The sequence below is a fragment of the Uloborus diversus genome, chromosome 3 (assembly GCF_026930045.1).
Source record: "Uloborus diversus isolate 005 chromosome 3, Udiv.v.3.1, whole genome shotgun sequence".
Classification (NCBI taxonomy): Eukaryota; Metazoa; Arthropoda; class Arachnida; order Araneae; family Uloboridae; genus Uloborus; species Uloborus diversus.
Window position 1 is genome coordinate 56,984,598 of NC_072733.1, and position 19,992 is coordinate 57,004,589.

A 19,992-nucleotide genomic window follows, 5' to 3' on the forward strand; every position below is an offset into this window, starting at 1 on the left:
AAAAAAAGGGTACGGATGTAAATTTATTCACTAATGCAATATTATTTCTATGAGTTTAGTGGTATGTAAATGTAAAGAACTACGTAACTTGTGACCAGAATTGAATGGGTTAGAGCGTTCTTATACACTAAAGCATATCCTACGGTCTGTGTGCTATATTGGGCCCCTGAAGCTGAATTTTGTGTGCCCGTTGTCAGGTTCTATGTTACAATCAAGAACTATGTATTGGAACAAGATAAACTAAATTTTGTTTTGATTGAAATGTGATGGGTCATACAATTTATTTAAGTCTGGGTTTTTTAAACTTGTAATTCAATATTGGTTTTTACGGGTAGTTGAATATTATCACTTCAAGAATCACCGGAATAACGAAATTTCTGTTGCTAGACCTAAATTAAACGAGCATTTCTTTCATTATATATTTATTATTTTTTTTAATTTTCCTGTAAATTTTGGAGCACTGATTCTTTGTTTTTACATGTTATTAAAATCGAAGGAACCAAAACAGAATGCTAAGTACTTTATTATTTATTGTAAGTATTTTTGTAAAAATTAAAGGAACAAAATTTGAAGCCAACTTCATAATGAGAGCAACAATAAAGATTAGAGTTTAAAGTACGATGTATTTCAGCATATGAAACTTTCTTCGCATATTCAGACTTGTGTGACACTTATCAAACAAAATTATAGATTTTTTTTTTATTTTAATGCAAATAAAAAGCAGTTATTTTGCAAATGTGAGCATGTTTAAATTTAGTTAAAAGAGGTGCGGTCTTCTGGCAAGCATTTTCAAGAAGGGTAGCATTGTTTGCAACAAGGACGGCGGGCCAATGTGGAGTTAAAATTTCTTAATGATTAGAACTGGCACTTTCAGATTCAATCTATTTCTTGAGATGTTTGACGATTTATTCCTTTGTTAAAAACTTTGAATTTTTCTGACCGATTTTCACTTTTTACTGAATTGACTTTAACTAAGCCATCTTGATTTTGGGAATATAGAATTGTTTCTTCCAGGTTTCAGGTAAATTCTGAAAAACTTAAAGATAAATTGTCTAAATACTCTCGAAAGAAGTTTCACTTTAAAAAAAAGTCGCTGGTGGACTAAATGGGGACATCGATAGCTGTTCAAAACCGGGGGGGGGGGGGGGGGGCGTTCCCATTTTGAAATGCATAGAATATAAATGAAACATCTTAAATTATGCTTAAATATTAATACAGATATAAGATAGAATGTTGTTACGGTATTATTTTATTTTAACTCAAATGACTCTTTTATGGGATTCCTTAGTACTTAAGAAAAAAAAGTTCAAAAAAATTAAATTTTAATAATATAATAACACAATTGTGGAATAAAATATATGAAAAAAATATTTTAAAAAATTATAAGTAAAATATTTCATATTAAGTACAGACAGAGTTCTAAATAATTATTTTACGTCACACTTTGTTTCATATTCAGATTTCTAATAATGGGGAGCTGTCAAAGAAAAAGAAGATGAAGCTGGTATCAGTTGACCACAGCTCTAGCTGTTTAACAAGTGTTGGAAAGGAATATGGATTACAAAAAAAAAAAAAAAAAAAAGAAAGAAAAGAAAGAAAAAAAAAAACCCATCTGCGGTTTTCAGTGCTACTATAGAAACTCGGGGGGGGGGGGATGCTAAAGAGGCTATATTCAGTATTTATTGTTTTAAATGAATACCCCAATATTTCCCAATTGGTTTTCCTAAACGTCGACCTTGCTCCATTTTCTAAAAAAATATTTTTCTACCTCATTCTAATTATTGTTTTGAAGTAAACATATTGTATTCCGATAATCTGAAGCCTATTCTAAGAAGAAACTAGTTTCAAGAGTTTTATCATCTTTAAAACATTTTTATTTTTTTCTTTAGGCCAAGATGTTATTTTTCAAATTTTGGACAACTTTCCGCTGCTTCTTCTTTTTTTTTTTATTATTATCTTATAGAAGAAGTTATTCTCTCGATCACTTCAGCTATCCGATCGAAAAAAATAAATATTATTCTTAATCAACGGTCTCATATAGATTACAAAATCCTTCAAAAATGCCGAGAGTTACAAGGATTTTTTAAAATTGTATTTCCGAAACCAGTATAAGTGCATTTCTTGACATGGAAGATGAAATGTAAGATATTCTTTTCTTACTTTTTTTCTTTTTTGAGTTCTTATGTAAAGTATTCAGATTAGGTGTACTTTAATTAGACATTAATAACCACCTTTACAATTGCAAATCACTGCCAAACAGTATTTTTTCTCTTTAAAACAACATATTTAGCGCTTAACTGGTTCCTGAAATAAACGGTTCAATTACAATTTAGGTATATGTTAAGCGGTTTCAAAATAAAAGCAACTCCCAAGGACACCTTAATTTCAGATCAATCAGAGTCATAATTTTAATCATTTTAGGGCGTATTTTTATACCTACGTAATTTGATTTTTCCATGAATGTGTTTTGGTGTCCACAAGTTTTATAAGATTCTAACAATTTTTATTTTGACAGATGCTTTCACGATATAACGCCTAATGATGGCACCTAAGTCGGCAAAGATGTCACAAAGAAGAATCAAGTTTGTGATGTAAAAATGTTGACCTTGAAAAAATAAGCATTCGATTTTAAAAGAATTTCTGCAATTTCATTGTAAAAACTGCTAATCGATATTTATAGGTGATGTATACGAAATAAAATAATTTGGCAATTTTTAATGTTGTGAATGTTTCATTTTTTCTCATGAAAACATAACAGAATATAAAGTTATATAATTTTTGGAGTAGTAAAACCAATTTTTAACTTTAGTACTAGTAGTCATAAACCTGACAGATTTTATTATACCGAGTGAAAAGTTGTTTCTGTTTTGTTCTGCTCAGGAATTTTGAGCTGTCACATATTTGTTTTCATCTATGTAAACTTTAAAAGTGTAATAGGATAAAGTATTATCTAATCTATAATAATCAATTTACAATAAAAACCATTCTGTGTTAAACCAGTGTTCTGTGTTCCAAAACAACAGCTTTTTTTTTTGCAGTGTATCAATGTAAGATTTTGTAATGAAAAGGTGAATTTCTCTCAATTTCTGGGAATTATTTTAGTATTGAGAGTAAGAACGACAATCCAGATTCTGAAATTAGTCCTTCCATTGAAAAATTTAGCAGCTATATAATGTCATAACTGACCGAGATTTTGTCAATATGGTTCCAGAAAAAAACTTTTCTTTCTTGTGGGCACAATAAAATCCATTGTGTACGTGAATGAGGGCCTACAAAAGCATCTCTTGCCATCTCTACAAAAGCACAAAAGTCCTGTAATCTTCTGGATTGATTTAGCCACTAAAGTTACTCAAAATTGGCAAAAGATTGGTTTAGTATCCAAAAAAAAAAAAAAAAAAAAAAGCGGAAGTGGCTGATAAAAACCAGTCGTTCGAGGACAACTTTAAAAAAGCTGGCAAATGAGCAGAAAATTTGCCTATTTTCAAGAAATCAGGCTTGCAACAGAGGAAAAGAGCTTAAAACTAACTGTGTAAAATTTGGAGTACTCTATCAAACACACACAATACTGTAACTATTTTCTGGAAAATTTTAAGTAAAATCACAATGTTTTTTTCTCTTATAAAACGAGTAATTAATGACACACAAGGGTGCTATTAATTACTGTCAATAGGTGACTTTATAACACACAAAGAAATTGTTTCATTATTTGAAAATTTTCCGTGCTAGGGGACAAGCCTTACTTTAGCTCTGAATGATTTTTAGAAGTTCTGTGGTTTTAAACGTATGAAGACTTTGACTCTGTTAATAAACATGCCTGTGTAAAAAAATTGATTTTATTTAAATAATTTTGTTTCAAATCCAATTAAAAAAACTGCTTGACATCATAAAAATAGAATCATTAGACAAGTTTTCGTTATTTTACTGATCAACATAAGCTTTCAACCAAACTAATTTATTCAATATTTCAGCAAATAATTAAATGATGTTTAATCTTCGTGATGTTCAATCCGTCATCTCATCTTACAACCAACTGTTGATTTTACTATGCTCGTTAAGTAATACTTTCAACTTTCAACTAAAATCGTGTTACATAAATGATTTATATAAAATTATTGAAATGTACTTGATTCATCTAATAAATATTTTTCAAACATACAGATGTGAGAATATACTCGTAAAAAATGGTTTGATCGCGTAAAGTGATGAGATTCTAAATTCAGGAATAAGCAAAGTAATTGGACCATTGTGCTTGGTGTGTAAATGAAAATAACACGACTATATAGTCATGTAATAGTCTGGTTTACTATTATTAATACTCAGCAAAACTACAGTAGTCAACTATTTTTTCACGCTGTTTGTGAAAATGTAAACAGACAACGATGCTTCATGAAGAAAACGTATTTCGAAAATGCTTGCTTTTAGTAAAACCCTGTGATCGTAGCTTAAGTAGCGATGAGGAATCGTCACTAATCCACAATCTGGAGGCAAAACTCCGTTTTGTCTCCCATGTTTGCGATGATGAATCGTCAAGAAAGTAGAAATATTTACAAATGAATAGTTAACTAGAAATCGCAGCCAAGAAGCAGAATACGTTATTTCATCGTAATAGACATTGGAAAAAAAAAGCCGGCGTTTATCCCTTACACTGTTAAAACCAGAAGTGCCACAAGGGTAAAGAATTTCACCCTAGGGTGAAAAAAACGGGGAATCAGGGTGCAACAGAGGCTAGGAAGTGTCGTTAAGGTGCTTTTGGTTCCTCAGTAGGTGAACAACGTTAACTCAAATGCTAAAAGACCATTCAATAGGAGAGCGACTCGTTGCGCATGCGCCCTGACAACAACTCCAACGACAACTTCAGTTTGAATGGCGAACGAAGGAAGTTGCAACGAAATTTACTTTCACATTGAATGAAGTACAAAACTGAAAATTTCTTGGATTAATCTTCGAGACCTCGCGTAAGTAAAGGCATTTGATCATATTGTAGCTCTTAGATCTCTCGAACATATTTAAAGTGTTTAAAGTATGTTGACAACTGCTTATTGTTCCGTTTACCTTATTAAATATTTAATATCTTGCTATTTATATCCTGCAAACTGTTACTTAAAACTATCTATCAGTACTATCTTGAACAACAACATTAAAAATAAAAACTTTAAATCAGCTGATGATTGAATAGCTAATTCCGGAATAAAAATGCATCGACGCGACGTGAGCAGCGTATATACCAATGTATATTTCTTCTCAATGAAATAACTACGTAGTAAAAACGAACAGAGCAGCAAAGGCGGAGGAAAAAAAAAACGCGTAAAAAGAAATCTCTCTCACTCAGTGTGACTCATGAGTTTCGCATCGTGTTTTGGTTAACGTATCTTTCTTAGGCATTATTGCATGACGCGAATGTAGTTATCTACTCGTTTTGATTTTTAATCTGACGGAAAACTTGACATTGGAAAGAAGAACTTTTAAATAAGTATTTATCTTGTACGCATAAGGATACTCAAATATTGAATCTTATAATAAGTATTGATATGTTACGCTCGATTAAAATTTTAAGCGTTAATGAAACGTTATTATTTTCCCATGATTCTAATCTAATGTTACCTAATATTTCTGGTTGTTCCGGCAAATGATTGATAAATACCTTCCCTGTTCATTTTCAGTACGGTTCATGCAGTAAAAGTTGTCAACAACATATTAATTACTGAGCAGTCCAAGTGTTTATGCAAGAAAGTTAGTGCACGAACAGACAAATTAAAGTCATGAACACTTCTAAACTATGTTCGAAAGTTGAAATGTGATCAAATGCCTTCGTATATATAAATCAAAATAAATAAAACACAATTGTATTCAAAAACTCACACAACACGGGGGGGGGGGGAATCTCTATAGGAAGCAATAAAGGTGCCATTTTTCTCACCTAGGGTACCATCTTTCACCTACGGTGCGCGTTAGGTGAAGGGAGCCAGTTTTTCACCCTTGCTAAAGGTGCAATTTCGGCTCTCTTTCGGGTGCTGCTGGTGAACAAGCGTTTCACCCCTGAAAGGTGCCAAACGCAACCTGTAGTTTTAACAGTGTAGATAATAGACGATTGTCCATGTCCAGCTGCGATCAGGGGTTAAGATTTTATCAGTCCTGATCTCCCTTGCTTTCAATCTTTTTTAAGTAGATACGTCTGATTACGGATGCTAGCAATCGTAAGGGGAATTGTACCACCGATTAGACCGAAAAGTAGGTATCCAGTTTTTAGGTGAAAGCATTTGCCATTAATTAGCTTTAGGTGTGCTAGCTTAATCCTCACTAGTTCAATAGTAATAAATTTTTCAAACAGTTAATTCATTGAAATCTCAACATTTTTTATGTATTTTAAATAGCTTATTCACAAAATCGATGCACAAATTTCAGAAGGTTATTATCATATCAAATGAAAGAGAACATCGTTTCTTCCTTAAGTTTCACCTTTACCATCTACTTGCTCTTTTTTTTCACGCGAAGCGTTCTGCACTACATTTCTTGTGTGTTAAACATGCATGTAACAAATGTGTGTGACTGTCATTAATTGGAATTACTACTCAAGGAAACTGAGACTGTCATAAAGAAAAAAGCATTAGTGATTGCGACTTATCATATTAAACAGTCAACTAAAAGAATGTTAGAGAAAAATAAAGAAGAAAGAGGGAAATAGGAAAGTCAACAAGTAGTTAACTAAGTTACACATAATTTGCCAAAATAATTATTTCAAGTTAACTCGTTTAAACAGCTCTAAGACGGAATTTTATTTTTATTTGCCCAGAGTTAATTTTCATCCTCTTTTGAAGCTATAACACATTGGCAGTATTCTCGCATTGATGATCAGTTTTCGTCAAAAATATAAGGCTTCAAATAGAGTTTTTTTTTCACTGCATATTCGCATATATATATATATATATATATATATATATATATATATATATATATATATATTCTCTCCACTTACATATAGTATTTGCTATATTAGTTCTGGTTCTGAAATTTGATCTCCTTATAATTCACTTTTCAGCTCTTAATTTAAAAATAAGCCCGTTTCTTTCCGTTGCTTTATTCTCATTCGTCTATGAAAAGGAAAACGGTTTTTTTTCTTTATTACTTTAGAAGTATTATCTATAAGCAAAAATAATGAATATATGTGTATTAAAATACATCATTTTAAAGAAATTCAATATGTATATTGCTGTAAAAACTTCAAAGTTTTAAGCTAGGACCACTTACACTAATGTTTTAATAAAAATTGAGAAATACGAATTTTCTTAGTAGTATTTAGTAGAGATTTTTCTACATTCTTGTGTTGATGAAAATTGCGAAAGTGTGCAATGAAAATGAACAACTTTAACAATACCTTGGGCTAAGAAGTTAGTTAACTGATTATAGGTCAATGGATGTGAAATGAAAATTCTTCTACATGTACGTTAAGAAAATTACATGATTTGATAACGAGTACAGCAACAAATCTTTTTCTTTTTGCCTCGTTATATGTCAGTTATTTGGACTATAAAATATATCTTTAAAAATTTCTAAACATTTCGTTCATCAAATTACGATAAAAAAATATTCATTTTTATTTAACATATCATATTTGATGCTCTAATGAAAAGTTTTCTGTGTCATATTTTTTGAACAGCCGAAAAGGAAGTAATTTCTTAATTATACCACGTAAAATTTTTACATGTATTTCATCCAACATAATATAGTTACAAAGTAAATATTGTAGTCAGATCCTAGACAGTTTTTTATTCATTACAAATTAACTCATAATAACTCACTTCATTTATAAGTGTCAAAGTATTACTCCATTATGTTTCAGTTTTGTAGTCACTTCATTTTTATTCCTCATCACTCTAACCCAATCTAGAATGTTCTGTTCCTCTTCAACATCTACCTCTTTTCCACTGTGGATACTTTTAAAAGTTTTTGTGATCTTTAAAGTAGCCTCAACCAGGGTCGGACTGGGTCCTGAAAAAGGCGCATACCCCAATTTTTCTGAAGGCGCATGCCAATGGGGGGGGGGGGGGTCGCGGAAAGGATATAGACGATCATTTTAGAGGAGCGATCAGTGGCGGATCCAGACGATCCTGTTGAGAGGGGCGATTGAGTAATTCATTAAGGGAGGGGGGGGGGGGAGGACTAATGAAAATAAAATTTTTAAAAAAGTTTAAGAACTGAAGCATGTTTTTTTTTTCGAGTAATGTTCTTCGTTCAAAGAGTTTGAATGAAAGTTATAAGTGTTTCGAGTATCACACACACAAGAATAAAAAATTGAAGAAAGAGTTTCTACCAATATTCTACGTCTATTATCTAAATTATACCCTCTTTAACTTTTGGTTCGTTTGAAAACTCGTGAAGTTTTTTCAGTTGTTATTCAGGTCCTCAACTGTACTTGTTTCCTTATAAAAGAAAGGTTGCAGCACCAAAATGGTATCTCTTTTTACCAGTTTACTTACCGAACATAATGAAATACTAAAATTGCATTTGTAAGTAAAATTTGAAGATAGTTTTGAATTTGTTTGTTGATTGAGTTTTGTTTAATATTCGCCCAAAGGAAGGAGTGTTTGCAGGTTTTCTCCCGAAAATTTTTGTTCGGAACGCATTTTTAGACTATTTGGAGGTTAACAAGTGGAAGGGAGGTTTGGGGGTCCCGTTCCGGATTTGTTTTTTTGAAATGTAAGGGTATATTTTTGAAAACACAATAATTTGCTATCTTTGTGTTCTTGAAGGGAAAGATGAGAGACATGAGTTCACCCCAGTCGTTTTATGATAGCTTCAAAAACTCAAGTATTGCTAAAAAGGTTTTTAGTATCGTTAGACTAAAAATCAGGGGATTCGGGGGGGGGGGGGAATTTTGGAATTGATGTCTTAAAAACGCAATTGTAGGCCATCTTTGTTGAAGTAGCAGAAGACATGGGGTTCAGAACTTTTAAGCAGAAACTTTTCGGTGTAGGAGTTCCAAAAACGCTGTTTTAGACGATCTTTGAATGATGTTGAAAGATGAGGAAAGAAAGACATGGGGGGGGGGGGGTAAAGACATTTTTTGAAATTGAAGTCTCAAAAACGCAGTTGTAAGCCATCTTTTATGACGTAGGGGGAAGGAACGGGATTTGGAACTTTCCATTGGAAATTGTTTTAAATTGGAGCTTTGAAATACGATGGTTAGCCATCTTTAGTAGCGTAAAGGGAAGGGATGGAGTCAGGAGTAAACCGACAAATTTTCAATATTGAAAGTTCAAAAACATAATGTTAGTGGGTCTTCATTGACCTTAGAAGAAGGACTCGAGATCGAGGGCTCTCCCCCGGAATTTTTTCGGAATTCAAGTTTTAAAAACATAATTGAAAGCCCTCATTAACGACATTTTCGAAAAAGTTTTCGATTCCGGCGATTTTTTCGAAATTAAAGCTCCAAAAATTCAAAAGTTTTGACAATCTTTGATGGCATTGGAGAGAGGGGCTTGCGGAACTCTCCCCTTCAAAATTTTTGGAATTAAAGTCATAAAAATACAGTTGTAGACGATTTTTGTGATGTGTTGGGGGTGGAGGGAGAGAGAGAGAGAATTTGGTGACCTTTTCCCGGAATTTTTTTAACACAATTTTAGACAATTTTTGTTTATTTGGGAGAGGAGAGATTTTGTGGACTTCCCATTGAAATTGTAAAAACTTGACTGTAGGCCATCTTTGTTAACTTTTAGGGGAAGGCACGTTTCACTAGTTTTTTCAATCAAGTGCAAAAAACGGCAATTCACAAAAAATAATGAATAAGTACATTCGGAATTTCTGAAGTCGCCCAGTGGTTTGATTTCGCATCTTCTGAGTGATATTTTTTCCACTAAGTGACATTGATGTCAAGTGCTCATTGTGTTATAAAATGCGCACTGCTACATATCTATACGAAATTCAACTTTTCCACTATAAAATTTGTTAAAAATAAGAGTAGAAAAACTCACTGACAAACGCTTAGACAACTGTATTCAAACGGCAACCACTACCGACTCTACCAATAATAATAAACTTGTTCATGTAATTCAAAAATGCAGTTTTAGACTCACTTCGATGATGTTAGAAGATAAAGAGAGAAGGTCTAGTGGCCTCCACCTTTAGAAATTTTTTCAAATTTTAATCCTAAAACGTTATTGCCGTCAATCTTTAATGACGTTAGGGAAAAAAAAATGCGATTTGAAACTTTCTTCCAGAACGTTTTCGAAATCGAAGTTCCAGAATAGGCAGTCTTTTTGATTGAAGATTCGAAGGTCTCTCCCTTTTCTTTTCTTTTCTTTTTTTTTGAAATAATAATCTTAAAAACGCTCTTTTTGGTCATCTTTGGAAACATTACGGGAAGGGAGGGGATGGGATAGGAGGAACTTTTCCCGGCAATTTTTCGAAATTGAAACTCAAAAGACGGAAAATTTAAGACGATAATATTAGGGAAAGCGGGCTTGGAGGAAAATTTTCGAAACTTCAAAATGAGGGGAAGGTATAAGAGCTTTCGAATCAATTAGAAAACTTTTGTCCTGAATTTGCAAGAGAAGTTTCTATTTTTGTTTTTCAGCGAAGGCGTTTGCATTGCATTTCATCTTAAAAAGTAGGAAGGGCGCACCTGCCCTCGGGCAGGTTGGCAGGCGGTCCAGTCCGAGCCTGGCCTCAACAGGAGAGACAAAATATTTTACGAATCAGCTGTTTTTCAAAGCGAACTGGATTTGACAGCAGTTTACGACCTGCTTTAGCTGGATGCGTTCCATATCGCTTTGTAGAGTTATCTTAGCCGTCAAAAAGTATCAAATTTCTCAAATTTCGTCAAAAGCAAACATTGAAAGTTCACGAATTGAGCTAGTTTCGATACTAAACGCCTGAATTATTTCCAAACATTTTGCTCTTAATTTTTAGATAAAGAGTTTTAAATTTTTTTAGAAATTCTTTGTTACAAAACATATAAGGAATTTGATTTTATTAATAAACATATTGATTTGATTTCAGTAATTTTGCTTTAAAATAACTGAAACAATTGATTAGCATCGGAAAAATAGAACCATTGGACAGTTTATAAGTTTTACTTATTTTCGGTTGTGTATAGGGATTACCAGTATACTGGTATACCAAATACCGGTATTTCGAGCAATTTTGCAATGCCGTAATACGGGTATTGGCTGTGGTAAAATACCGGTATTTTTGGTATTAGCTGAAAATATGAAATATATTTTAATTGACGACTTTTTAGTTCAACTTTTTAAAGAGCTACTGTTATTTTAAATGTACATTTACTTTTCGAAGCGGCAGTACCAAAATTAACGTATTGATATAAAAATTTGGCTTCAAAAGCGGAAATAAATAGAATATTAATGAAAGTAGCGGAAAAATTACAAAATAATATTCTCATCACTAGATGGTGTGATGAATTGCATTTTCATCCGTTTATGTGCGCCATGTTTTTATTTTTTAAATGACCTTCATTGCTCATTTGACCTTTTGTAAACGTTAATCTCAATTGAAATTACAAATGTGTTTGTGCAATGAGGGACTATTTTATACCAACGATTCATTCTGGCGATATTTTATGATTTTTTTTTAAATATTTGACTAAACTCTACTGTATTTTGCTAGTAACAAATGCAAATTTCTTGTCACCAGTATTGGTGCGCTGTCCTCTCTATTTAGCTGTATACTTTGCGAAATAATGCTTAGCAAGTACTGCTTTGAAAATTTGCATAGAGGAAACTCATAATCAACTAGAATATATTTTCAGATGTATACATAATGGTGAAGAATTTCGAAAAGAAAACGAAATCGAATAAGACAAACTAAAATGATCAATTTTAGTTAAGTACATCGTAAATTTGAAACCAAAGCGTTATTAAAAAGCAGTTACAAACCTATCCTGACCAAGAGGAAATTGTTGAACATGATTGTTAACATTGGAAAAGAATTGTCTCACGGAGAGAAATTACACTTACCATAATAATAATATAAAAAAATACTACACACACACAAAGAAACACACACACAATGTGATTTATCCCAAACCAGCACGCACGTGGTCGAATTATTTGAAGATGGAGGACTTTGAGGCCGTAAGAGGAGGTGTATATCATGTGTATATCGCATTATTAACATTGCCAATAGGGATTGCAATACCGTTATACCGGTATACTGAATACCAGTATTTCGAGCAATTTTGCAATTTTGTAATACCGGTATTTGCTGAGCAAAATACCGGTGTTTTCGGTATTAGCTGAAAATAATAAATATTTTTAATTCAAGAATTTTCAATTTAACTTGTGAAATATCTACTTATATTTTAAATGCCCATTTATGTTCCCATGATACAGAACCGAAATCAATCTATTGATGTAAAAATTTAGCTTAAAAAGCATGAACTAATAGAATATCATTAAACAAAAGTGTTTTGTGTACCATGTATTTTTTTCCCATTTCCCTGATCGCTCATTTTCCCTTTTGGAAAAGTCACTTTCGAGTGTAATTTTGAATGCCCGTCCCCCCTTGTCAGATGAACAATTTATTCAAACCATCAATTTTAGGAATGCTTTATGATTTTTTTCTTAAATATTTGTCTCAACTGTACTATATTTTGACAAAAATTGTTTCTTGTTAGTATACAAATGGCAATTTTTTGGCACCAGTATTGGTTTGCTGTGCCATCTCGCTATTAGGCTTCATACTTGGCAAGATAATATTTAGTAATTATACATTCCCTTGAAAATTTGCATGGAGGAAAAATTCAAAGATATTTTCAGATATTTACATAATTGTAATTGCAAATAATTTTGAAAAGAAAGCTAAAACAAATAAGAGAAACCAACAAGATCAAATTTCGTCATGTTTATCGTAAGTTTCGAACTTAAGGGCTAATAAAAAGTTTTAACTGTAGGAAAGTTGAGCACTAAAATGAGTTCCAGTCTTAGAGACAATTCAATAGATGCATTATGGTTTTTACTAGTATTGATTTTTTATTCTGACATTCGTTCCTTCATTTTGTATTTGTTCACAATACGTTTTCACGATAATACAATTTTTGTACAAAATTATGAAATGTGGCAAGCGAAACAATATGTTTTCAAGCAATTTTTGAGAAATTTCTAATACCTGTATTCCGGTATCACGTTTTAAAAATACCGAATACCGGTATTGAATTTTCGGTCCGGTATTGCACTCCCTATTTGTGCAGTTACTTCATTTTTATTTCATACCTCTTTAACTCAATGAGGAAAATTCTTTTCCATTTAAACATCCACCCCTTTACAATTGTGGCTATTTTCAAGAGTCTTTAAGTTCTTTTTTAAAGTTACTTTTAGGCAGTTCAGCTGATATTGAATTTTTAACTCTTAATTCGTACTTTTAATCTTTTATTTCGTATTTGTTTAGTACTTGGCATTTAATTGCTTTTTTTTTGTTATGAATAAGCTTTATTTCAGAATGGTTGGGAAAACGATGATAAAATATAAAAGCTATAAGCAGTTGTTAAAACTACTGAAAATCTGTAGTTTTTAATAATGTATTTGCTCTGAGGGTGTTAAGTATGTTAACCATTACAAAAATATGGCCAACGAAGTTTTGCGTGAAATAATTAAAAGAATCTTTTAACAATAACATTGTTCAAAATTTTGTGGTTCGGTTGTTTTGGTTGAAAATATGTTTGACAAATTTTTAAGTTTAAAACGACAATGAAATACAAAACTAGACCCAAAGCAACTTTACTCTTAAAAATAATAATGAAACAGCAATTTTCTTTGCTTGATTAGCGCTTTCATGACCCATATGAAATTAAATGACTCTTTCATATTCTCAAATGATTACAGGCAGTTTTAAAGTACACTTATTCGTATTTTTGTAAGCAAACCTTTAAAACATATATTTGTTGCTAATAATTTCATCTTATGAAGCTTGAATTTCCATTTTTAATGCTAATTTAACAATTAACCACACATAAGAAAATAAAATTATAATAGATGAACCATGACTCCCGGACGATTCTCTATAAATATCAATTATCTTTGCACACTTTCTTTTGTTTTATAAACGCTTTTATGAAACATAAGTTTAAGGACAAGTTCTAAATTTAAGATGGATAAACTTTACTCATACTTGTTTGTTTTTCCGTTAGCAAACTTATGAAATATCTTTTTAACTTCAATAATCTCCTTTTATAATGTTTGAATTTCATTATTCTTGTTGTAAGTCCGACAATTAGTTGGATAGTGTTGAATTGTTTTTCAAAAGAAAAAAAAAGAGTTAAAAATGTAAAAAAAGCTACACATTCTAATTTATTTTAGCTTGTTTTATTTCTTGTTATCTCTAATTTGCACAGTATTGAAGCTTTATGACACAATTTGTTAGTTTTTACAATATATTGCCCTTTTGATTTTTCTTTGATACGTCAAAGGTAACATAAAAATGTAACTCAATAAATACATGTGAAAATACGTATTTAATAAAAGCTTCGGCAGCACTAAGAGGTTTTATAAATGAATTATCATTAAATGAAACCGAGCTTACATTTCGTGTTAAAACGAAGTAGAACTTGATTATACGAGACGCGTTTGTGTCCTTGTAAGCAAGGAGCAGAAAAAAATCCAAGACACACGATACTATTTATTCGACTTCCCACTTACAAATAAGTAAAATATCGAATAATTATACAGTGTAAATATAATCTCACATTTGCTTTTGATGAAATTCATACCGATTTAATGATCACAGTTGGGAACTTAATTGCACAAAACTAGAATGAATGGAGAATGTGAGAAACTAGGCACAGATTTTGCTCTATTGTTTCAATACAACGAAATTTAAGTGGGGAGAACAAAGTGCAACAAATTTTATGCAAACTAGTAAGGAAAGTTAGCAGTGTTGACATCAAAGCCTTTTAAACCCATTCGGTGACCAAAGTTTGGTCATATCTTTGTAAATACATGAACGACGAAAAATTGAAGCAACATCAATAAAATTTTTGAAGAGCCCTTAAAATAGGTAAACCTTTTCATGTATGTGTGAAAAACCACGACACTCATTCAGTTAACTTTTCAACACATATCATATACAGTTCTAGATCATATATAAATCGGTTAACTAAACTTTCGAGAATACAGCACATAGAGATACATATTAGAGAAAGAGAAATACTTCGTATTAGATCTTACATCGTTTGAAAGACATGCAGGCTTGAAAGTTGAACCACAGTTCAAACTGATGTTTGTGTATTATCAAACATCAAACGTCAAAGTTACATGCGGAGTGTGTAAGATTGCTTTCAAAGGGAAATAGCTCTTTATTTTGAGCATCGTTTGCGAAACTTCACAAGGATGTTTAAGCCTACTTATGCTATCTGACCAGAAAATTTAATGTTTTGGTTTAAGTTAAAACAATGGAAGGATTAAATTACACAAAATTTACGAGATTTTAAGTTTCTAGTGGATTAGCAAGCTTCCTGAGAAAGCACATCAAAATACGGGCATAAATAGATCTGTTTGTACATGAAAGCACGAACGAAAATTTTCTCGCAATACAAGATCTTACAAAATTATAAAACTGTTCACGGCGAAGTTAAGGCAACTTCAGTAGTGATATGTTTATTCTTAAGGTCATTTGCAGGACCAGAATATCGTTAACGCCACTGACAATATCATCACGAATCAATATCATTTCATAGCTATAAAGAGTATTTCGCCATAATGGTTCAGAAGAAAAATAATTTAGAGAACATTTTCAATGTATTCGTGTGATATGAATGAAATGTGATAATATACCGTAGAAGGAAAAAAAATAGGATAAAAATCTGGAATTTGATTCATATATATTTATACCTTATTTAAAATTTAGGAAAAGCAGAACTATCTAAAATTTTTTATCTTCATTAGCTGAAAAGCTGATATGTATTGTTTACACTGATACGTTCTTTTTTATAAACGCATCATTCTTTAAAAAAACATATCGAATTAGGGTTCTTAAAAAAGCCAAAAAAATAGGAGAGAGATCTTGGTTATTGACATTTAGAATTTTGACAAATATTATGTAAAAATAAGTAAACAGTTATATACTCTTTAAAAACATGCTCTTTGAAGGGCTTTAGGACATGTACATCACTGCTTGATGCAGACACTCTTTGCTTGTTCGTTGTGCAAAAGCCTTAGTAAGTTTGTAAAAAAGATTTAACGCGCGCATATTACCTTTTCTATCAAAGTCAATTGATAAACAATGATGAATTTTTAAGTATATAAACACGAGAATATTAACTAAGTGTTATCAATGTGAAATTTATTAAGAAGAACGAAGCTCATGAAATTTTGAATATTTAGTCTGAATTTCGATTCAAGTTAAACAAACTGCGTTCAAAAATTAATATGAAAAATTACACTTTCATTCTTCTCACATATGATTAATTTCATCTATATTTTCATTTCTTATGTACAATTTCTTATAAATATATACATTTGTGTTTTTCGATACATTTGACTGAATCGATTCCTATCTATCACCGAATCGGTTTAAAATATGTTTTGATTCGTATGAGAGTTGTGCGACTGAAAGAAAGAACGTCAACGTTCAATACGCCCTTGAACGAGAAAAGACAACAACACCAATGACATCGTTAAAAAGGATCCAAGTGCACCTGTAGACATAGAAAGAAAAAACAGTAGAGTCTTACAACAGATGATTGCAGGAAAAAAGAGTTTGCAGTGTGTCTGGTGCTTCAGCAGACTTCTAAGCAAACTCATCTGGCACCATGAGTTGACAATTCATTTAGTGTTCTTTTAAGAACTAGATTTGTTTGAAATGAACGAGGAAGGAAAGGATAGAAAATGAAGATTTGATCGACTTTGATATGGTCTCATAGTCAAGCAACTAGCATCTCCTCAAATGGATGCTCCAGGATTCATTTGGCTATAACTAAATTATAGCTGAGGAGACATCATTAAGGAGAGTTTTAAATTAAAAAAAGTCATTAATGAAATGATTAATTTCTCTCAATTTTGCTTACTACGTTTAAAACTAGTATGTAATGACATAACATTAACCGATTTTCTTTCTGTAGAAAAATAATAGTACTAGTTAAAATAGTTTTCTCTTATATGCACAATAGTACACAAAATAAAGAAAATCTCAATGCATGAAATGTTTTGCCAGAGACTTTGAGACCATTGGGGATTTCTGAGCCGTCCACAAAGCAAAATATCTACAGCAAAACGAAATAAAATTTCGGAACTTTTAGTGTGTATACACTTTAATGAATAAACATTTTCAAAGGCTTATAACTAGTTAAGCTTTCAGCGAAATTAAAAAATCATTTTACTGAGTTTTAAGTTGATGGAAACTGTCAAATTATTTGTTCACAATACATTAGAGCAAATTCTTCATAACTCATAAGTAAACGAAATTAAGAAAACAGTTTTGGGCACTAGGATAAAACATAGGAATGAATGTTGTGTGAAGATTATACGAAAGTCAATGAAATAGCCGAAAAATCGTTTTTGAAATGCTTTTGGGAAGTAAAAGGGTTATGGGTTTATTGTATACTTTTTTATTAACGTAGTTTTGAATTGGAAAATTAACTCTGACAGCGAAGTTTGGTTTAAGCAACATGAGTATCATATTCCTTACAAATTAATTTTTTTTATGGAAATATAAGCATTTTTCTCTTTGCTTCGAATTGTGCATAATCTGAATCTCTCTCAAAGATATGTATATTTGTAGCTCATGACGCTTTCAGTTCTTTTGAGCTGTAACACATTTGATATTTGTTTGCAATTTTGTGGTGTTGACGACTCATCTGGAGGGACTGAGGAGGGAGGATGAGTTGTTGCCTTCTTCTTTTAATCCATAAAACCAGTGCTGACAAGTTTGTCGAGGAAAAATTTGACATCTCCCAACTCCGAGTCACGAATACCCAGAGATTTGAGGAGGCTGAAGTCGCCGGTCTCCACAGCCATGAACACGTTTCGCAAGTGTTCCAGATCCGAACGCATCAGGTGCAGAGCTTTGCCAAAATCTTCTAATGTTTCGCTCTCTGAAAAAGACATATATTTGTAAGGAGCACGCATAGAACAACAAGGAAATTGAATTTTAATAATATTTTGTCAAAATCAGCACATAAGAGATTCAATACATATTTTGGAGAATAAAAAGTAACGTCGATTTTTTAAACAAAAAAGTTTTAACAAGTTTTTATTTTTAAAAAATGACGTATAGTTTGGCAGTCAGGAGGGGGCACTTGGTCACGCCTCGTTTCAGAAGTGTGTATTTTTTATGAAGGTATGTATCGTACAGGAAAAATAAAACACGGAATGACAAAAATAGGGTTGCAATAAAGATCTTAAAGCATGTAATTTTTACTTTTTTGCCAACTGAAGCAGTTATTGTTGCATCTTAAACATTTCAGTAATAAATATTCACGTAACGAAAACATGTTATGAGTACCTTTTCTTTCATTCAACGTATTGTAAAAAGCCTAAATATTATCCATCAAAATGGTGACGTTATTCTTTATTACAAAAATAAACATCAACAAGATTCAATCGGCAAATAATAAATTGAAAATTAAATTAGCTCACTCAAAATAATCACTGTAACTTCAATTGAAGTAAATTTTAAGTTAAAATTACCTTGCCAATCGTAAGCTTCGAATGGTTGGCTACAATGTCGCCTTTTATTACCTCATATTGTCTGACCTCATATTGCCAATTCACCATATAATCAAATTGTCGAAAAACTAACAAGCGTCTTATTTTTCACAATGCAACGAATATTTTTTATAATTGATATGACAGAAGTAGAATTTCCTCTTTTATCAAACTTTTTAAAATATACATTCATACCACCGAACTGCAGATAAATTCATAAATATGGTAAATGTTCGGTCTTTTCCTTCTCCACCGAATTTAAAGTAATGGACTCGTTTCAATGTTTTGTCCCAGATGAGTGGTAGGGGCCAAGTTGATGTGACAGCGCTATCATTACCCTCCTAATTAACAACTTCTGGAAATCTAATGTGCAAATTTCCAATCCCGGATTGATAAAAATCAACTGGTTTTAAAGTAGGAATCCGGAGATAGTATAGTGGGTAACAGTCACATTTTCAAATTTTATGCCAAAAGTGATTGGATTAAAGAGAAATAAGATTATGCAATGTTGAGTCAGGCAAACCACAGCATTTCATTAATTTTTATCCTGGATTCCTCTTAAACAACATGATCTTGCTTGATAATGTTTCAAAATCACGTTTTTTTCTGTAAGACAACTGCTGGAATATACTGTACTGAAATTGTAGCAACTGATTTGCGTTTTATTCCAATCGCAGTGTGACGGAAAAAAAAGTCCAATATCCAAAATACCGATTCCAGACGATTTATTGCTAAACCAATTAATTTTTATTGATCAAGGAATGAAAATTTGCACACTAGATAAAAAAAACAGTACATTTGTTTTGTAATAAGGAACTTTATATCACTTCTTTTCGTATATTTGTTTTGTAATAAGGAACTTTATATCACTTCTTTTCGTGTTCCGATACTAACTGGAGTGGTAAAGTTGAAAACAATTCTTTTACTGCACCATGCATTTTCTCCAGCAAAAAAGGCGGAACAGTAAATGAAAACTAGCATTAACATTACATACATGGAAATATTTTGTTTGTTTTGGCTGAAATTTTCTTTCTTCCTGCCTTTGATATAATTGTAGTTTTAGCACCCCAGTTTGATTTCGTAACTCGTTGGTCGCTAATAAATGACTTTCAAATAATACTTAAATCCCTATTACAGAATTACAGAGATAAGAATGCATTTTCAAGGGCAGAAATGAAGTCTTTCAAAAAAAAAAAAAAAAAAACCTGAATCCTATAAGCCCATTTTTCTATGATCAAAAGTAAAAGTACTATAGTAAATTCTTCTTAGTTTAACCTCACAATTTAGTGCTGGAGTTTCCTAGTTTGTATCACAAGAAAGTTTGGCATATTGAGAAAGCGAA

At 31.7% G+C, this 19,992-nt stretch overlaps 1 protein-coding gene across 2 annotated transcripts in view; it reads right to left on the reverse strand.

Moving 5' to 3' along the window:
* Positions 1-14,605: 14,605 nt before the first annotated feature.
* LOC129218389 (IDLSRF-like peptide) overlaps positions 14,606-19,992 on the reverse strand; it is a 220,304-nt gene continuing 214,917 nt past the window's right edge. For both annotated transcript variants that reach the window (XM_054852636.1, XM_054852635.1), the window contains exon 4: positions 14,606-18,037. In XM_054852636.1, the coding sequence (XP_054708611.1) occupies positions 17,844-18,037 (194 nt within the window). In that variant the 3' untranslated portion in view covers positions 14,606-17,843. The remainder of the gene's footprint in view (positions 18,038-19,992) is intronic.